At 42.3% G+C, this 20,721-nt stretch overlaps 1 protein-coding gene, 1 long non-coding RNA gene and 1 other non-coding gene across 15 annotated transcripts; all 3 read left to right on the forward strand.

The window, feature by feature from the left end:
* The first annotated feature begins 3,389 nt into the window (after positions 1-3,389).
* PUS1 (pseudouridine synthase 1) lies at positions 3,390-10,225 on the forward strand. 4 transcript variants are annotated; one of them, XM_015644461.3, is made up of 6 exons: positions 3,390-3,439; positions 3,906-4,127; positions 4,947-5,084; positions 5,349-5,451; positions 5,707-6,404; positions 8,431-10,225. In XM_015644461.3, the coding sequence occupies exons 2-6, from the start codon at positions 3,915-3,917 to the stop codon at positions 8,479-8,481; spliced, it is 1,203 nt and encodes a 400-aa protein (XP_015499947.1). In that variant the 5' UTR covers positions 3,390-3,439; positions 3,906-3,914; the 3' UTR covers positions 8,482-10,225. The 4 variants fall into 4 exon arrangements, with proteins under 4 accessions (XP_015499947.1, XP_015499948.1, XP_015499946.1 ...); XM_015644462.3 differs by lacking the exon at positions 3,390-3,439 and adding an exon at positions 3,465-3,522; XM_015644460.3 differs by lacking the exon at positions 3,390-3,439 and adding an exon at positions 3,519-3,604.
* Positions 10,226-10,628: 403 nt separating this feature from the next.
* LOC107211860 lies at positions 10,629-20,634 on the forward strand. Of its 10 annotated transcripts, none has more exons than XR_004499563.1 (8): positions 10,629-12,149; positions 13,134-14,078; positions 15,438-15,781; positions 16,313-16,447; positions 16,544-16,717; positions 17,740-17,861; positions 18,320-18,431; positions 20,171-20,634. It is a non-coding gene; the product is annotated as an uncharacterized LOC107211860 (long non-coding RNA). The 10 variants fall into 10 exon arrangements; XR_004499559.1 differs by lacking the exon at positions 16,544-16,717 and having other exon boundaries at positions 10,629-11,079; positions 11,713-12,149; XR_004499562.1 differs by lacking the exon at positions 16,544-16,717 and having other exon boundaries at positions 10,630-11,079; positions 11,933-12,149.
* LOC117245216 lies at positions 17,080-17,218 on the forward strand. Its single transcript, XR_004499644.1, has one exon. It is a non-coding gene; the product is annotated as a small nucleolar RNA SNORA49 (small nucleolar RNA).
* Positions 20,635-20,721: the final 87 nt, after the last annotated feature.

Here is a 20,721-nt window from a genome sequence, read left to right on the forward strand (position 1 = left end):
ATGTAAAAGTTTCTGATGCTGAGGGTAAGGGAGAGGGGTTTCTTTTGAAGACACCCATGAAGAATTTCAGAGGTTCAGGTGAAAACACTGTAGCCAAATGAAAGGTGGACCCTGTGTACCACATGCCTGTGCAGATAGAGAACTCTCTGCTGAATCCATACGACTCTTTCACAGGCAGCAGAGCAGAGGGGGAAAGTGCTAGCTGGGAAAACTTCAACAACAGAAATACAGTCTCTTCTAAAAGCACTGAACCATGGGACCTGCACAGTTCAAAAGCACCAGTGGAAATTGCACAACTTTCTGGATGTTGACTGTGACGTCATGCTGCTGTTGATTCTAGGAGAAAACAAACCCAAGCAATTCTTTCAGGGCATTTGGCTTTGTTCCTGCATTTTATATTTAGTTGTTGGTAAGTACGTCAGCAAAAACACATTCATTCAACTTTGAAAGATCAGAAGTGACAGTGACATCAAGGAAGCAGAAACGGGTGGGTGTGTGTTGCACCAAGGCCATGCAAAGATCAATTATTCCACTTTCCAGATCTTTTAAAGCTTTATTTCATGAGGAGTTAACTCCTTCACAGCATGTTTGAGCTCTCTGGTGTTTAATTTGGTCTTTGCTTCTCTGCAGTGGCCCACTGAGCCTGGTCACCTCACACTCCAGGGAGGGGAAGGGTTGTGTGCAAGGAGACAATACCCTGGCATAGCTCTGCAGGGCAGGAGCTAATGCTCTCCAGAGAAATCCTAGCAGTTGGATTTATTTAGATTTATTTCCATAAATGTAGCAGTAAGCATGGGTGCCATTCCCTGCGTGAGGAATGGCACGTAGTGCAGGGATGCAAACTTCCCTGGGACATTTCTTTCTAAAAACAGCGTTTCTAGGGACAATAGAGTCAGAACCACCCCCCCTCCTGGGAGATGGAACCTGGCAAGGGATTTGAGTGCTTTTAGAAAGCATGTTAAATAGTGTATTTCGAAGGAGGAGTTGAAGCATATGTCAAACACAGGCTTCCCTTTACCATGGACAGAGGGTCACTGAGTTCCCAAATGTGCACAATTTTTCTTCATGTTTCCAGCTAGTGCACAATACAGAATTGCTGGAGAGGAGCAAAATAAGGTGTTCTTTGTCCCTTGAGTTCAGCATGTCACCAGTTCCCAACATAGATGTAAATGGCTTCTAACTACAACATTTGGTATCTCCTGAACTTCTAGTGCTATGCAGCAAAAGCCCATAAACTCACTAAAAATCAGTTTAGCAGTTTTTTTCCTTCCCTTTAACAGAAAACAATTGGAAGAAATTGTCTTTCATAACACAGTGTTTTCTTGGAATCTTTCTTATTGATTTAATATAAATTTTATTTCTCTGTGAATTGAAAGGAAATCCTCTTAAAATAAATACCTCCTTTTTGAAAGCAGGCCTTGGGGAGGAAGGTGAGAAAGTTGCTTGGGTGACAGTGCCACAGCAGAGCAGGAGAAGGCTGCACAGGGAGGGGACAGCCAGCTGCAGTGGCTCCAGGGGCCCTGCTCTGCCAGCCGGAGGGGACAGCCCACAGTGTCCCCGGGCTGGGAGGAGTGGGAGGAATGCCAGAGGTGCCTGGCAGGGGACAGCTGTGGGGCCAGGGCTGTGCGTGTCCCCAGGACACGGCAGGGAGGTGGCGGTGCGCGTTGCCAGAGCCCCATCTGCAGGCGGCCACTGCCCGGGCACCCCGCGCAGTCTGGGGTGAGGAGCGGCACTGACATCGTTACGAGAATTAAATAAACTGCCTCAGAAAACATGCCAAAACCCCGTTCCGCAGCTGCCTGTTCGACAGAGGTCAGTTGTCTGTGAGGCCCAGATGTTTGGTACCTAGAGAACTTTAACGATGCTGATTTGAGTGCCGAGAGAGCTCCAGACCTGCTGAGGGTCTGAATGCCCCAGAACGCAGCAGCAGCGGCAACTACAGCGAGTCACTTCGTTTTGTCCTTGATTTTGGTAGCAAGATAAAATAAATTATACATAGGTGTTCAGGATAAAATAGATAAGTTAAAAAAAGGAAGAGGTAGTGCGTGCTGTGGCAGGTTAAGAGTACATCTTGTGCTACCTGTTTTCAAGCTTTGTGGCTGCTCTTAGAAGGCATAAGGAGGTGGGATACCAAAGATTTTTCCCTCTTGGGATATCCATGCAAGTCTTTTTCCTATCCCATCGCTGTTTTCTGTATTGAATGGCACCTTCTTCCCTCTCTCACATTTACTGAAATGAGCCAAACTCAGAAATCAGGGCAGGGAAGGAGGAGGAAGGGATGTGGTGGACGGACAAGTCAATTGCATAAGCTCCACTTCCTAAGGAAATGAGGCAAAAAAAGATTCAGACACCCTGGTTGCAGTGATAGAGAAATTTGTGTTCCTGTTTCCCTTGGCAGCAGCACTGCATTGTGACAGGCCATCTTTTATCACTTCTCTAAGCAAAGTGCAGCTGGGACCCTGTGATAAATTTTCCCTTTGCTCCATCCCACTCCTGAAATAACTCAGAAGCGTCAGTTTGAAAAAGGACGTGCTGTGTTTCTTCCCCTTATTAGCTGAAATAAAAGGCCTGTGATAATGTGGCCCACTTGGAAGTGTCAACCTTTCCATGTTCCATCTGAATGTATAAATGGAGCGCTCCTACAATAATCTCACAGCCTGCCAGAGGACCCGTGTCTCCTACAGAACAATGCAGCAAAACATTATTCCAGGTGCATTCGGTTTTTTGGAAGGTACATGCTGTGGCCTGTGAGGGCTCCTGCTGTGCTCACCTTCCCCATGAAGTGCATCACTGCCGATAAAACTTGCTGCACAAAACATGAGCACAAGGATTACCTGAGCAAGCTGGCTGGAGGAAAACCTGAGGGGAAATGGAGTCAGAGATGCCCATGCTTGACACTGGCACAAAGAGAGGGTGTGTGGAAAAGGGGACCAATGTGACATCCCTCTGGGAAGGGAACCGTGAGACCTGTGTGCACTGTGAACTATTCCCTTCCCTCGTCCTCGCCTCAGTTTTGTCAGTGCCTGTTTCCCCATAGGCTGCTTTACTTTCACAGCCACCATATATCGCCGGAATGTTATTCTGCCTTTTCCCTCGCTTTTCTGCGATTAACAATATGACAATTTCTGCGTGTGGAGAGCCTGTGTGCGGGCAGTGGCAATACCCCCACCCTGGTCACTGCCAGCACTGGAGCAGGGCGGGCTCTCCAGGCTGGGAACCCCGGCGCAGAGCTGGCTCTACACGCCATCCCTTTTTCCACTCGGAGGGAGATCCGGGAAGGGCTCGGTTTGCTGTCCGAAGCTCCCCTCAGCCCGCCCCGCTGCCCTCACGGCGCTCCCCTCACGGCGCTCGCAGCTTCGCGCTCCCCGCCGTGTCCCCGCGCGGCCGCCGTATCCGCACGTGTGCGTCCCGCGTGGTGCCGTCGCTGCGCAGCGCCCGTGTAAGTGGCGGCGGCGGCGGCCGCGGGGCTGAGGGCGGCGGGCGCGGCCTCTCCCGCCCGCCGGCTCCGGGGACGATGCTGCGGTGGGGGCTCCGGCTCGTGAGCTGCGGTTTCTCCGCCCCGGGGAGCGTGGCGTGCGCCGGGCAGTGGGGGCGGCAGCGCAGCGTGCGTACCGCCGGGCCCTGCCCTGCCCCGCTCTGGGGACGGGTCATGCCGGGTGCGCCATCGCCACTCGCCCTGCCGGCCTTCCCAAGCGGCCCGCCGGGTGTCCGGGCAGCGCAGGCCCTGCCTGCCTCCTCCAGGGAATGGTGACACGGCCTAGGGGGGAGCAGGGGAGCTCGCCTTTCCTGCCTCCGACTTGCTCATATGCTGTCCCCTTCTGCGGCCCCGGGGGATGGAGCTGTCGCTTTCTGCCCGAGGTTCGTGCCGTTCATGCCCGTCCCATCTGCGGTTGTTTCCCCTGCAGGTTCTTACAATGGCTGAGGATTTGATAGCAGCGGTTGCCAGCCAGACAAAGAGGCTCAACAGCAGCGAAGTGGTTCAAAGGCTGGAAGAAAACGGGCATCAAAACAAAAGGTTGAAGAGCGATGCGGATGAGGAAGATGCAGAGGATCAGAATAAGAAGTCACCCAAAAGGAAGATTGTGCTGTTGATGGCATATTCAGGGAAAGGCTACCATGGCATGCAGGTATGAAGTTTGGCAAGGCAGCATCTCCAGCGTATTTTTTGTTTTGGAATCTGTTAGGTTTAGTCAGTGCCTGGGTAGGGAATCAGTTGAGCCTTTGCAGTGTGAAAAACCGGGACAGGAACAGTGCATGAATGAGTTTAAATGGTCTGGTAGTAACTTAATTTTTAAAAGTCAGTGGTGCATCTCTGGTGATTCTAGGGACACTGCTTTGTCATGGCACCAGACGTGGCTGTGCAGGGTGGTCTGTGGCACGGAGCTGGCAGCCAGAGGGTGATCCTGCTCCATCTGCTGCTCCTCTCCACGTACTGCAAGCTCCATACACTTAAAGAATACTTCAGAAGCTCCAGGGGATAACTGATAATCTTGCACACAGGCAGGGAAGGGAACCTTTCATGGTTCTGCAACAAAGGAGTTTTTTTCACCAGCAGTCAACCTCATGCTTACAGGCACATCATCATCTTTCTAGAAGAAAAAATTCCAGAGGCTGGGTTTGGAGCAGCAGCTGTTAACTTGCAGGCACTGGAACAGTATTGGTGCTGTTTCATGCAGCTGATGGAGTCATCAAAAACCTCCAGAGGTGTTGCACAGTGAAATTAGAAATGAGCCCTTATTTGCCAGAACAATAACAGCTAAATCAGAGTGATGTTTTATTAACACTCTCTGGTAAAATACAGTTAGGTTTGTTAGAGAATGGCTCTTAAGGCTGTAAAAGGAAGACTTTTAAAGAATTTCATGTTTGATTAATGAAATTTCAATCTTCATTTATTCAGTGACTGTGATTTCTTCTATTTCTTATTTTTACTTCGTATGGCCTCTTAGAGAAACGTGGGATCTTCCCAGTTCAAGACAATTGAAGATGACCTAGTCTCTGCCCTTGTTCAGTCTGGATGCATCCCAGAAAACCACGGGGAAGATATGAAGAAGATGTCTTTCCAGCGCTGTGCTCGAACAGATAAGGTGGGTTGGACAGGGCTGTGTTCTCCTAAACTCTGGGGTTTACACACCTCTGCTGCTGGGATGGACTGGCAAAACATTGTCCAGAGGGAGATCCAGCAGCGTTATTCACCATGAACGTTGCTTGAAACTTCTCCTTTTGTCCACTATTAAATTAAAGTACAAGCAAATAAACTTGTTATTCAGCTATTTCAATCCTGCAAGTGCTATCCTAGAGCTTATAAAGTGCATAATTATGTGGGTTTTTGTGTTATATGGTTTTTACAGGGTGTGTCTGCAGCTGGACAGATTGTCTCACTGAAGGTCAGGCTAATAGATGACATCTTAGAAAAGATCAATAATCATCTTCCTTCTCACATCAGAATTCTGGGTAAGAGCACTGAAATGGACATAGAAAATGTTTCCAAGAGAAGCTTTCTCCTGCAGAAGGTCTCTCTCTTACCATTATAATTTTGCTTATAAGGGGTTTAGTTTTAACACGCTTCTATTAGCTTGAAATTCAGGCTCTTCTGAACAAATCTATTTTTTGTTTGTATTTTGTTTAAAAAAATTCTTGTTGGTAGGAGTGAGATCACAATCAATCTGTAACCTCCTGATTCAAAAACCTAATGTCACTTAAATCCAGGCCTGAAGAGAGTCACCGGGGGATTCAACTCCAAGAACAAATGTGACGCCAGAACCTACTCTTACATGCTGCCAACGTTTGCCTTTGCCCATAAGGACCATGAGGTGCAGGAAGAGCTTTATCGGCTGGACACAGAGACCCTTGAAAGGGTCAATAAACTGCTGGCCTGCTACAAAGGGACACACAACTTCCACAACTTCACATCACAGAAGGGCCCCAGGGACCCCAGTGCCAAGCGGTACATCATGGAGATGTACTGTGGTGAGCCCTTCGTCAGGCAAAACATGGAGTTTGCAGTGATCAAAGTGAAGGGTCAGAGTTTCATGATGCACCAGATCAGGAAGATGATTGGGCTGGTGATAGCAATTGTGAAAGGTTATGCTGCTGAGTCCATCATGGAACGCAGCTGGGGAGAGGAGAAGGTCGATGTCCCCAAAGCCCCAGGACTTGGGCTGGTTTTGGAGAAGGTACACTTTGAAAAATACAACAGGCGTTTTGGGAATGATGGGCTGCATGAGCCACTGGAGTGGACAGAGGAGGAGGAGAAGATTGCTGTTTTCAAAGAGCAGTACATCTATCCTACCATTATCAACACAGAAAGGGAGGAGAAATCCATGGCAAACTGGCTTAACACCCTTCCCATTCATGACTTCAACTCATCTGCTGTTGAGATGCAAACTAACAACAAAAATTCAAAGGTAATGACTTGAAGCCATTATTTTTCAAATGGAAGCTGTCAAGTTGAAACGTCTTTTCCCTTTGTAACATTTTTGTTTTCCATGAAATGCCTTGGAAATGACAGTCATCTGGAGTATGAAATGTGTATAATCTTTTCTGTCTTTGTGCAGTTGATGATAGTGAAATGAACTGTACAAAGCATTGTTTTTGCAGGGTTTTACAGGGAGTAGTTGAGGGAGGAAGGAAGGCTTTAAGCACAAGCAATTTGCATAATCATAAACTGGCAACAGAAATTATGGACACAATGCCTTTGCTGTTGTGAAAGTGTCTGGGAGTCTAGGTTTCAGGTTGACAATTTTGCTTTAAATAGCTGCTGGCTTTTTGTATTCTCTGATTTTGGGCCAATTCTCATTTTGTTATCAGATAAGGTTTGGGATCAGGGAAATCTAGGACCAGCTCTTTAAAATTAGTCTGCTGTGAGCTCAAAATAGGCCATCAGAACAACTTCTGAGTATCTTGGATATTGTGGAACTGGATTTGTGCCAGCAGAAACTCCTGTGAGCTGTAAGGTGCAGTACAACAAAGGTGTAGAATACATTTTTGCCAGAAGGAAATTTCAGTTAAAGGCTGGTAAGTCCTTGAAGGATGAATGATGGACAAGGCTAAAACTTCTGTGTAGTGCAGCTCAGAATAAAATAATGGCCTTTTTCATTTAACAGAGTTCTTAAAATTACCTTTATTTTGTGTAGCAAATGGAGAATGTTGCATTTAATTATATCTACCATTTTTTGCTTGAGTTCAAGAAAGAGTTTCATCACATAATATAAAACTTAGAGCCTTGTTGAATACCACAAGCAGGATACTGTAAGTTTGTCAGGGTTATTTTTGTACCTCTGGTAATTCTTTTCTGAATTCTGGGTATGTGAGAGGGGTGTTTGTGACAGGAGGTCATGGCAAAAGCCACATTAGTTTGGTTAAATGGGACCCAAAGAGGTGGTGTGGCTCCTTTACCTGGTGATGTTGGCAGGACCTGGTGCTGCCAGGCTCTCAATCCCTGATGTGTTCCTGGAAGGAGGCAGGTTCTGCTCCCTGCAGATAGACCCAACCAAGTTTGGCTTTGGCATCACAGTTAGCACAGGCTGTCTGGGAAGGATAAAAAAGGCATGATATGACAGACTCTGCTGAGATTTTGCAGGCTGTTTGCACTTCAGTGAGCTGTGCTTGCTGGTATGTAGTCAACTGTGTGAGTGCCTTGGAGTTTGTTTTGTAGTAGTATATTAAATTGCCAGTGTTAAATTTGTGGGATTTGATGTTCTCAACAAGTGGTAGTGAGGGGAAAAACTACAGACATAGAGTCTATAGATATACTATGCTAGCTTGTCTTTATAAAAATACTTTTATATCAGTCTTATCAGTTAAAATACTTGCTTAAAAAAATACATAAACCCCCAAATTAATTGCACCATATTGCCTTAATCCTGAAGGAGTGGCTGCCAGAGAAGAACTGAGTTCAGTCTCCTTATAAGTTTCTAACATCTGTAGTTTTTTGCACTACTGTGTGCAACTGACTTCACTTTTAAAGAAGTGTTAGTGAGCCCTTATCTGCAGTACAGGTTGGACATAAATTCTCTGCAGCAGACAAATTTCTTGAATCTGGCTTTAGACAATATAACAAGCTTAGCTTTTGAGGGACTTGGATAAAACAATACTTAATTTGTCTCACCTACATTTATTTTAAATATCAACATTCATGTTATTATTTCACTTTAAAGTTTCCCACATACTGTAGGTTGTAATTATGGAGTTGTAGATTTACCTAAGAAACTTTCTCTGCTGGTAATTGTAAGCCAAAGAACATTTTTTGTTACATGAAGCATCTTTACCACCACAGATGTTTTCTACAATAGATGGATCTATCCCATGAATTTAGGATCCAGGACTATTGTCTTACTATTGTGGAGGAGTTCAAAGTCAGTATCTTTGATTTAGGTCAGTCTGTGGATGTAAATGCAACACTGATAAATCATTTTGTGTTTTGCTTTGCAGAAGAGCAGCGATATCGAAGGCAGCGATGGTTGTGGTGATGATTCTGACTGAACCAGCAAGTGGCTGGACATGGGACCCTTTGTCTACAAAAAGTGGCCTTTCTAAACCCAAGAATCCAGTGAAACAGGAGTTTGTGTGCTTGCAGAATGAGAACTGGATGCCCAGGAGAAGCTGGGTGGGGAAGATGGTGCAGCAGAAAAAACAGAAGCTTTTTATACCACTGACTGATTCACCTGACTGATATACTTGAAAACAGTGTAGTGGGAAAGCAGCTTTCTAGAAAAATCTTGAAATGCAGGATATCCTAATTGCTATTTGAATAATGTTTTTATAATGTTTACTTGGAAAATAGTATTTTAACTATGTATAATCTCTACGTAAAGATGGGGCAAATCATTTTAATATACTCTTTTTTATTATGAAGTTACAACTTCATGAGCTTTTGATTTTTTTAATAATTTACCTTTACTTGAACTGAAACTCCCAGCTTTTATTTTTGATGTCATCCATGGTTTTCCTATGGAATAACATGTATGACCCTGAGATTAACTCAGTTATCTGCAGTGTGGTGCTAAAAATGCCCAGGTTGTGGATTTAATTCCTTTATGGGCCATTCACTTAGAGTTGGACTTGATGCTTGTGGGACCCTTCCAGCTCAGAATACTCTGTGATTTAGAAACTATGGGTTAGGAACTCATTATCATGCTGACTGCTGTGAACTCTTTTGGTTTTGAAACAAGTTCCTGTGTTTTCTAGAGCTCTGCAGGTCTGAAAGAAATGATTCCTTACTCAGTGAAAGGGCTTCTGTTTGGAATGTGGACTGAACCATACATTCCAAGATGAGACATTTCCTGTGGAAGGTGCCATCCTCCCAGCATTGCCCTCGTGCGTGGACAGGTTCAAGGATATAAATCCACAGCTCCAGGTGTACTTGGGCCTTTGCTGCCTGAGGTGTAACCCAGAAATCCTTTTGAGCCATCCACGGGATCCAGAGTTTAATTGATTTGGCATGTGTGAAAGAAATTGTGCTGAATTCTCTGGGCTTCAATCAGGCTGGGTTTGTGAACTCTTCAATCCCATCAGGCTCCTCAGGGAATGTTTGCAGTGATATGGGAGGCACATGTCTGAGCACTGCCATCCTCTGGGAATCAATTTTAATTTTCAGTTTTTTCAGGAATTCCATATCCTGGAGTTCATGCTCCTTTTTCCCATCAGTGTTTAACTTCTGGTTCTTGTTTCCAGCTCTCTGGAGGTGGCAGAAGAAATTACATCCTCCTGCCTTACCAACCTGCAGAACACTATTGAAATATTGGAACAAGACTGCAAGCGTTTGGATATTCCCTTGCTTGAGTCTGTGTGGAGTCTTGCTTTCTAATTACTTGAAAATAAGGAGTCAACTCTTTGTTCCCACATATAGTGGGATTTGGCCAAAGCCTTTAATTTTATAGTTCCTTAGGGAATGATTCTTTTGGTTTTGAAGGGTTTTTTTTGGGTTGGTGGCAATTTGGGGGTATTTTTTGGGGCACAGGTGTACTTTAAAAAATGATTCCCATGTTCATTTTATCTGGGTTTTCTTTAGAGCTTTTTATCATGAAGGCCTTGCTTGATTTTATAAGAGCAAGTATGTAAGAAGTGTCCTGGAGAGGGTTTCTGCTTGGATTTTCATTTACATCCCTTGCTGGTCCCTACTCTGCATTACCTTCCAGCCAAAGCTCCATTTCCCCATGCCATTCAATCTGAAAAAAAAATTACCTTTATCTACTTATAATAAAGGCCCCAAAGCTGTGATATGTACCACAGTTGAAATCAAAGAGAAAATTTATTTGGAGTGAGAAAAAACATGAATAACTAATTATTATTATTATTATTATTATTATTAATAATAATAATAATAATAATAATAATAATAATAATAAAAATACTTAATGGTCGCGGCTCCCCCTCTGTGCGGGTGGGAGCGCCTGGCGGGGGTGTCCCCCCCGCGGTGGGAGGTGAATGGTATCGCCGCGCGCGGGGCGGGGCGGGACCAGCTGAGGGGCGGGGCCAGCTGAGGGGCGGGGCGAGGGGCGGCCGTGAGGGGGCGCTGCGGGAGAGCGCTGCGGGCCCGGGCCGTGAGGGGAGCGAGGGCCGGCTCCGGGACCTGGGGGTGGCGCAGGGGGTGCGGGGAGGCGAGCGGTGTGCGGAGCGGGTCAGGGTGTGCGGGGGTGGCACAGGGGGTGCGGAGCGGGGACGGGATACCGCGGGAAGCACGCAGCGATGTGAGGGGCCAGGGAACTGCGCTCCCGGCACTGCTGAGCCCTCTGTTAGCGCCTGCTCTGTTCCGAGGCAGCACCGACACCCCGCGTACCGGGTTGGAATGTCCTTTACAGCATGGACCATCCCGCCCCGCTGCTTTATGAAACGGGAGGCTGGAACTGGCAGGAGTGACAGCAGGCAGCCCCCTCCTGGCACAGCTTCCGTCATCTCCCGTGCGTGTGACAGCACCGGCCTCTCCGTCAGTCCCTGGGCTGGAGAAAGCCAAAACCTTGGCCGTCCTGCATCTTCAAATTACAAACATACCCAGTTCAGACTCAGAATGAGCTGCAGGAACCCTCCAGGTCTGGCTGCTAGAGATAATGAAATGGATAAATGGATAAATCTACTGTGACGGTAAAGAATTTTAGTGGTTAATTCGGGTTAAAAGGTCAGTGACCATTGAGATCAACTCGCTTTGCAGTTGTGCAGGAAGCAGTTCTGCAACCATAAACCTCATTTCGTGGCAAAATAAAGTGAATGTAGAATTTAAATCAAGACGTAGGAGTGCATAGACCTTTGGAAATGGTAGTCCAATGTACCATTTTATTGACAATGTAATATTGACAATATTAGGTTAACTTTATTTCAGTTCCAAAATTGTACTTCAGAGAGAGACTCATGATTAGTTCTGACAGCAAATAAAAAAGAAGTCATGAACTTTAAAATAATGCTGGTACATCTAATGCTTATATTAATGACTTAAGATTAAGTGTAATTTTTAAGCTTTGTAATTAAAGATAATTGCTTTAATGAGATTTTCTGTAATTGTAACATTATATCTAATAACAATTGTTACTAATTTTAAAAACCCTCTGGAGAAAATCTTAGAGATCCTAGTAATTGCAGCACATCTCATTTTCTGTCCACTGGGTTTAAATTTGTACCCTCTGAGCCTAATTTGTTGCTTTCCTTAATTAATGTTGCATGAAATTTTCCCCTTTTGGTCATTTGATACCCTGATAAAGATTGGTTGTCGACTCTCTGCAGGGTGTTGTTAGCAAAGATCTTGTCAGGTTCAAGAGTGGATAAGGACATCCTAGACTGGCATGCTGATTGAGTCACACCTTCAGAGCTTCCAGGCAGGCAGGTGTACTGGGGTGTGGTGGAAAGCTGATTTCACCAGCTATCTAACAGGCTGGATTGCCACTTTCTTTGGTTCTCTTTGTCATTTTGTTATTTTCCTTACTGAAATTGCAATTTTTAAAAGTCTCTCTGCAGGTGGAATGCCTCCTGTCCCTCAAGTGGCTCAGCATATTAGCCAGGAGGAAAACCAGCAGCAAAATGGACCAAATTTGTCAAGTTGGCTTAATTCCTTACCTGCTGCATATGACAGGAACCCAGTTCTGCCCCAGCAGGTACAACCAGCAGGCTGGGATAGGAACAATGTGCTTGTGGTCCCAGTTCCAGTTCCCTCACAACAACAGGTATATTTGTAAATTATACAGCATTTATATTATACAACATTCGTTTATTATCTTGTTTGGAGATTGTTGACCTTTGTGTTTTGTGTGGAGACTTTGTGGATGGCGGAATTTATCACTCCAGCCTGGGGAGAAAGGAGCAAATAATTCCAGTAGTTTTTGCAGGTGACTTTGCCAAGCCTGATAATTTGCTTCAGACAGCTGTGGTGTAGCTCATCTGGATATGAATCTTCCTTTACAAAAATGCTTTTGTATTTAAATTTAGAATGTCTGTGGATACCTGTGGCTTTCATTTAGTTTTAATTAGTGCTGTAGATATTCATGATTTTTCTTGAAGAAAGGAAAGGGGTGAGGAGGAATCAGACACATTCTCTAGGGAGGTAGCATTTGTTCTTGTTATAAAGTCCTAGAAGGAGATTTAATTAAACAGAATCCATTATTTAAAATTTTTATGCGCCGTTTTAGAATAAAGGAGGGGGAATCGCAATGAAAATTTGTGCTGCTTGTGCTGACTTGACAGCAGTTGCAGGATGCTTACATGTGTTAATAAAAAAGCCAGAAAATAAATGTGTTTTTATATGAACTTTTTTGAGAATTTTGTCCATCTGCCATCTGGCAGAGTATTTAAATTCTGTGAAATTTCTCACTGAATCAGCCAGCACTTCGATGAGATCTAGGGGTACTATACTTTAGGAGGAAAACCAAAAGTTATCAAGACTGAGTAGCACTGCATCCCAAGCTTCTCTCCTGGTTTTTTGCATTACTCCTGCCCCACAAAGTCCTTCAGAGACTTTACAAAAAGCTGCACAAAATGCATTATTCATTATCTTTTAATAAAGTGTGACTTCAAACACCATGGAATGTTTCCAAGGACTGAGTAATCATTTCTATTGATTATCCATGTAACATTTTAACATTTTTCATAGTGTCTGTCTTAGTTTTGTGTTGTGCAGTAGGAAACATAAGTTTAATTATGTTTATTTGAAGGAAAATGAAATTCTGCAGGGAATAACAGCACTGAGGAAAGAAGGTTTATGGTCTCTGAAACCTCTGCCCAAACTCAGCGCAAATCATACCATGTTGTTATGAAAGAAATGCAGTGGATGGCAACTGACTCTTTTTTCAAGAAAGAAGATGAAAGACTGTAATTGCCAAGAGAGTGATGTGAATTTGATATTTTCAACCAGAAAAGAATAGGCAGCATTTTCATGGTTAGGATGTGATCACCGAGGATCTGGGAGTCTGGGGTTGCCTTTCCACTGTTTATAAACTTTAAACAGTACTCCTAAAGGGATTTAGTATGTAATTATTTTTTTTCTTTAGAAATTTGCCTTTTAGATAGAACTGAGCAAAACCTTAAAATAATTTTATGGTTTTATTTTAGGGTTAATGTGTCAAGGTGGGAATAGATGGGTCTGAAATACCAGTTCTACAAAGGCAAATGTTCTAATTACAAGCATTGAATTAGCTGCAGATATAGCTTATCTTTTGAGGGTGCTGCCCTATTTGTGACTCCTGGTAACATGAGCATAATGCTCCATTTCCATGGTGTGGGTTCTTGGAGCCTTTTAAAGTAACGGCAGCTGCTCTCTGCAAAGTCACATGACACGTGGCTCTTCCAAGTTCCACTTTAATTCTGCCATCAGCTGGGAGCTTTTTAATCATTCTCAGATACTGTGGTATTATTACTATTATTTTGTCTAAACTGCATCTGAATAGTAGTAAAATATTTCTTTAGGTTTTGTTTTTTCTTTTACTATAACTTAAGTACACAGACTGGCCTCTCTTTGATTTGATTGGGATGGAAAACCAAATTAGTTGCTACAAAGCACAAATGCTGTTAAAACTGAAGGTAACTGGAAAGTTTATTGAAGACATCTCCTGCACCCTTTCGTCAGCCAGACTTAAGCCAGTGAAGCTCAAACCAAAAAGGTATGTAGTGTTCAGGTGATTGGTTTATTTTTTATTGATTTTTGTTTTTAAGTAACAGATGAAAAAGAGTAATATTTGTGAGGGCTGAGAGGGTTCATTCAAAATTATTTGTTTCTTTTTTGTCTTTTGTTTCCAGACTGATCACTGCTAAAGACTTTATGCCTTTAAAGTCTTCTCCCTCAGTCTTCTGGGGGAAAGCAGAGTGCTTCTTACTGCTTAAGTTCTTTTCATTTATCAAAGCTCAGTTTTGATCTTTCTGGCCACACTCAAGAGTTGAAGTCACTTGTGGTTTTGATCAAACACTGAAAATTATTTCTGGAATAGAGTTTCCTAAGCAGAATAATTAAATCTTCTCCTTCTAGTTAGTTTTCAGATGTACTTGCAAAACACTTAAAGATTTTTATTTTTTGGGGGGAGGGGAGGGGGAGGGAAGGACAGAGGGAGAAAAAAATACTCTGTTAAATTTTGGGCTTTTTAATTTTATTTTTTTTGTTGTTGTTGTTCTAGAGTCTTCCCTCAGAAGAGAAATTAGAAGGGTTCAGTTTTGAGTCTTGGAGCAAATGTAATTCTGCTGTAGAGCAATGTAGAGTTAAATTTTACCATAAATTAGCCTGATATAAGAAGGGTATGGTTAGTGAAGCCCAAGACAGCTTGTGTGACACATGGTTGTGACAGGTGACAAGAAAGATGTCCTGCACTAATGTCCTTAGGTTATTCTGCCAGAAGAGAGCATTGGCAGTTAATGAAATTAGGGACTGGGAAGTGATAGCTGAAGTATATATGTAAAACAGAAAAAGAACTTATTCTTTTTGTCTTTAGACATCTTTGGTTTCCTGGAAATAGCATACACAAAACAGCTATTGTGAAATCAGCTCTTAAAACTGCACTGTTTTTGAAACCATACCAGTAATTAAAGCTTTGCTCCATTACGAAGTTTGACCCTTATTAGCATCTTTTGGGGAGTTTTCTTGCTGTCTCCAGACTCCACAGGTGACTAAGGGATATGGGAGTTCTGTTATGCCCCTTCCATATAATCCTTCAGAGATGACTGAAGCATCAGAGCATTTGGTGTACTTGAATTTTACAGTATAGTGTGTTTCTTCTGTGTGTTGAGAGAAGCAGAATCCCTCCTGCCATATGCTCTTCAGCTGGGTACCTCTTTCAGCTCAGATTACTGACTAAAAATAATATTTTTGCCAGTAGGCATAGAATAAGGAAGCAGATTTATTTTTCATTACAATACCAAAGCTGACATTTGTTCTTGTATCACAAGTGTCAGCTTTTCTCCTGCTCTCTTCTCCATTCATAGAACTCTCATATGAACTAAATTATTTTTATTTTTGACTTTGTTTTTTGCAGAAGCTTTATCTGGTCACAATAGATTCAGAAAATAATTTTGAATTTAAAGGGTATCCAAAGAGAAAAAAGACAACTAAAGGAACACCTGGATAAAATATACTTCTGGAATGAGTGTCATTATTCCAGAATCCTCCTGTATGGCAGAGACCTGTTGGAAACTTGCTCTTGGATCAGTGAAAGAAAAATCTCTCAGCATTGCTCTGCCAGGATTAACAAGTGGTGCTGGGCAGGCTTTGCAAATTGCCTTCCATATTCCAGCACTTCAGAGGCTCTAAGGATCTATTGCAGGAAATCATTCTGACACTGAAACAACAACAGATTGCCCTGAAGGATGTTATTTCCAGGTAATAGAGACAAATCCATGTGAGTCTTTGCACAGATTAGATGGGTGTGTGCTACCCTCCAAAACAGGGTGTTTATGTGAACAACTGAAAAATGCTAGATGATAAATAGGCTGCCTTTTTTTATCCTTTTTGCAGGCTATATTCCTCTACACTGAACTTATTTGCATCTTAGATGTATAGTTTTGGATAATTCTAGGATCTGAAACTCTCAATAGTTCCATGGCAACTGTTATTATATTTATAACAGTTCTACTTTATTTTGACATATGCTGTATTTGTTGTGTTAATGTTGACAGAAAAACCACCTAGGAATTGTAAAAAGCTTCTCTTGGTAACTTTATGGATGATGGTAATTTCCACTTCGGTGTTTTTGCATTTACTTGATGTCAACATAAAACTTCCTGTCCTGATTTACTTTCTGTTACCTTTAGCCAGGTGTTTTGTGCTTCTTTGCAAATATTACTGGTTTTGACTAGTTAATAGCTCAAGCAGTTAAAAATGAGTATAATAAAGTTCTGATTTGTTTTATAGAGACCTGTGTGTGTTCCAGCTGTAGCTGTTGCTCCTCCATATTTGTGTGGAGCAAATCCTTCTTACACATGGACTCATGGAATGAAACTCTTGCAGTTCAGTCTCGAGGGACAGAGATGGTGCAGTGTGATTCAGGTATTAAACACACACCACTGGATACATCTGTATGCAGGGGCTGTCTCTAATTGTGAGTGTGACCTGCAGAACATTCAGGTTCTCATTCATAACCAGGCAAACTGGGAGCTCTGGCTGTCCTGCTTTGGAAGCTGAAAGCAGAAGGGAGAGCAGGTGCTGATTTTGACACAGATGATTGTAGTGCTTAACATCCTGGGGCTTTTCCTGAATTTCCCTTTCCTCATGTGAGTGAGAGTTAGTGAGAGTGGTGCTCACAGCTGGCATTATCTGGTAAGAGGATCTCTTACTCCAGCTAATAGTGAGTAGATGCTTATGGTGGGAGGGCAAAGTCTAATACATTTGCAAGATTCATTTGCATAATTTCTTTGCTTATTGAAGCAAATTATATATGTAGCTGTAGCACAAATATGTAATTATAAATGAAATATGTCAGTCATATTACTATTTGATGAGGAATCTAGGGTGTTTACAAGGAATATGCCTCTAATTATCCTGCATTTATGAGCAATTTGTGCTTCAAATGCAGATTATTTTTTTCACAATAGCCATTTGATTAATTGCTTTTGCTTTCATTTTCTATAGCTATTTACATTGTTAGTACTTTAAGTGTAGTTGGTGTTTTTATGTTGGCAGTTCCTCAGCCTTACTCCAGGGGCTTTTATTTGTCATAGAGTGCCCTGGCATTGCCTGAGGATAAATTGAAAGTATGCTCCTTTCCCTCCCCAGTAAGATTCTGTGTATCCTCTGGGGCCTACAATTTGAGCAAACATTAACAATATATTGAAGGTATTTTTATTTTTTATTCCAAATTGCATGATTATGCTTTCTGTTAGATGCAGTATAAAACATAAAAGAATACTTTGCCTTAAAGCAACACAAGACATTTGATTTGATTTAGTCAATAGACAAAAAAATGATGGGGCACGTACAGGAATAACAACTCAGGTGTGCTTGATCATAGGACATCTTTAGATCTTTATTTGGCTGACTGCACCATAAATTAATAGCTTTAATGGTAGGTAGATTAATTATGAATTGTGTAGATCTGTAATGTGGGCAGTCAGATAACTTGAAATGTTTTGCATGCTTAATGTAGGTTAGGTAAGTAATAAGAAAATAATTTTTCCAATCTTCTCACTCCGTTAAAAAAAAAAGTCTGTTTAGACTTATCCTTTATTAATGTGAATTTTTAATTAAATTGCTAGTTTCCCTATTTTAGGAATTCATAAAAATCTTCAACAAAGACAAGTGATCCTTCTGTGCTATCCTGTCTTCCCACACTCCTTCCACAGGTGTCAGTCACACAGGTGTGATTACTGTTGTCTTCTATGACTGATTTAGATCTGCTGATGGATGCAAAGAGTAAGGAGTGGTGTGACAAAATTACAAGAGGCAGAGATAACCACACATACAGGTGAATTTCGTGCAAAGAAATCAGTGTTTTAAAATCAAAAGTAGAGAGAAGATGGTTTGGGGAGAAACTAGGATTTTTGGTTGAGGTCACCCTTCTAGTTTAAGTAACTTGGTCTTTCAAGATCCCTTCAAAGATTGTATCATACACCTTCCCTTCAGACTAGAGGGAAAATGAAAATTATGTCCTTTCCACACTGCTGCTTCTGTTCCTGTCTTTGCTCCCACTTTCATCTAACAAACCATCTGACTTCTGTATTGAGACAGCCAAAATAAATGTGTGTGTTTTCAGTCCTTGATAAACAGAAAATGCCATTCTTGATTATCACTGGATTTCAGATCCACCTGTGATGTTTGTGTAGTTCTAAGATGTATTTGAAAGCTTCTCTCCAGTGACTATTTCTTTTCTTGAAAGGATGTGCTGAGAGCACAAGGATTGTAATGGGTTTATTTGTTTTACAGGCTTGTAAGTGGTAATTCTGTTGAAGAGAGTCTGTTGAAAAAGAGTATTAAACATATGATTCAAGAACTGGCTGCTCAGGGAGGGGATTGTTCAACAGACCTTTTATCTCAGGTACTGTAACATTAAGAACATTAGCAGTTATTTAATGATACATAAAAAATAGCGTTTTACTAGATCTGAGACAGAATTTTGAAAAGGTAGTGGTTTATTAATTTCTAGGTTTATTTGGGAACCAGTGATATGTGTTCACAGTTCAGTAGAAATCCTGAACTGTCAGCTCATATAGAAAATCAGAAGGTAACAATATCTAGTAATAAAGGTTTGCTTGTTTCAATGATAATGTTACCCTTTTATTGACATTGCCTTAATCAAAAGCAACATCTGCAGCAAAAGGTGTCAAATACATCTGTAATTTGACTTTTCTGAACTTGATTTTAGGATGACTAAAAATTTTTTTGACATCATGCCTTATCTTATTGAATACTTCAAAACATGTTTCCATAAGGCTTTTTGCTCTGAATATGGAAAAGAGGGTTCCAGAATGTTTACAGAAGAGAGACTGTCTGAGCTAAGAAATTATTTAGATTGAGAGTTGTGTGACTCAGGAAACATCATGGTTCCTACTCAGAACAGCTGACCAGCTTGGTGGACCAGATCTGGGGATTTCTCTTATTTTATGTAAACCTTTAGAAAAGGTTGGAATTTACTTTCTGTAAAACAGCCAAGTGGCTTCCGTAAAGTACCTTGTTTTCAATCCATTTACATGAAACAGTTCTGTGCAAATTTAAATACTGAAACACTCAGGGGAGGTAATTTGAGCCTGTTGATATATCTGTTCATGTTCTGAAACATTTAAATTACCAAGTGTTCTCCTGGGGGTTGTGACGTGCATTGAACTGAATTGTATCTTGTGTTGTAAAACTGTTTTATAGTCCTGTGCCTTGTCAGTCCTGTGCCTTGTCAGATAATTTGCATTTTTTTCTTAACGGTCTTGGATCCTGTCAGTGATGTGGTTCTCTTGTAACTGTGTTTATCACTCTCCAAAGCAATGCCAAAATTGTTACATAAAGACCATTGCAAGTCCAGAGGGAAAGGTGTTGAAACGTGATTTGCATTGTGATAACTTGGGGGTTTCTGGGGTCTTTTTTGTTGTAGTTTTTTGTGGTTTTTTTTCTTTTAATTCCTCATTGCTGTTAGAGTACTACATGAGTGTTTACTAAGCAGAAACATAACTAGATTTTAGAATTCTGAATAGCAAATGTTAGTAAATACCTTCTCCTACCAGTATTACTAATATAGGTTATATTTATTACATTTCCATACACTTAGGAATATAAATTTCCCCAGTGTTATGATAATACGATCTTGGATGTATCATTTGCACAACCAGTATGTTAAAAATAAGGGTGGAAAGCTGTTTAAGTGGTAGGATATGAATTGTTTTCAGTCAAGGCTATTGATAACTATGAATTTTGAGACAGGGTTGTTGCTTATGTATTTTTGTATTATGTATTTTTTTGCTTATGTATTTTTGGTACCTAAGCCTTCACTTTGTATTTATGTAGAATGTAGTAGGTGGTCATCCTCTTTGTGCTAAAGACTGGAATTCTGGGTGTATTCAAATCTATATGAATCACTTTGAATTGATGACAATGACTACTCAAAAAAGAAATAGATTTCTTTAAGTTTACTTCTATTGTCAACAATTTTTCTCAGATTTAACAGGAAAGCACTGGTGGCCTGATTGGTGAATTTGTTTTCTCTTAATTACGAATGTAATTCACGGAGACCTTTTTCTTATCAAAGGCTCTGTGTTAACCTTTAGCCTTAAGGTAGTGTTTACTGTCCAGGAATCAAATCTGTGCTCCTGCTGATGTAAAGAAAAGCCTGAAGTTCTTCAGTATTGCTCCATCTGATGTACCAGAAGTCCTTCCTCAGGTCTGGGTGGAACCTCCTGAGCATCAGTGTGTGCCCGTTGTCTCCTGTCCTGTTACCTGGCACCACCGAGCAGAGCTGCTCCTCTCAGCCGCCTCTTCCCGAGGCTGAACGCGCCGGGAAGAGGCGGCTTCAGCCTTTCCCCGTAAGAGAGATGCTCCGGCCCCTTCACCACCTTTGTTTCCCTCGGCTGGCCCCGCTCCAGACGCTCCCAGTCTCTCCTGCCCTGAGGAGTACAAGCCCCGCGAGCTGCAATGTGCATTTTCACACCGTGACTTAAAGAGCCAGCCCTGCTCCTGCCCGGACAGAAACCACCCTTTGCTCTCTCCTTCCCCTCCCCTGTCCCTGCTATAATAAATATCCATTTTTCTGCCCTGTCGCCGAGCCCGTTCCTATCGCGACAGGAGCCGCGGGCCGGCTCCGCGGTGCGCGCAGGCGCGGCGCTGGCGCAGGCGCGGTGCGGCGC

This window comes from Parus major, chromosome 15 (genome assembly GCF_001522545.3).
Source record: "Parus major isolate Abel chromosome 15, Parus_major1.1, whole genome shotgun sequence".
Taxonomy (NCBI): Eukaryota; Metazoa; Chordata; class Aves; order Passeriformes; family Paridae; genus Parus; species Parus major.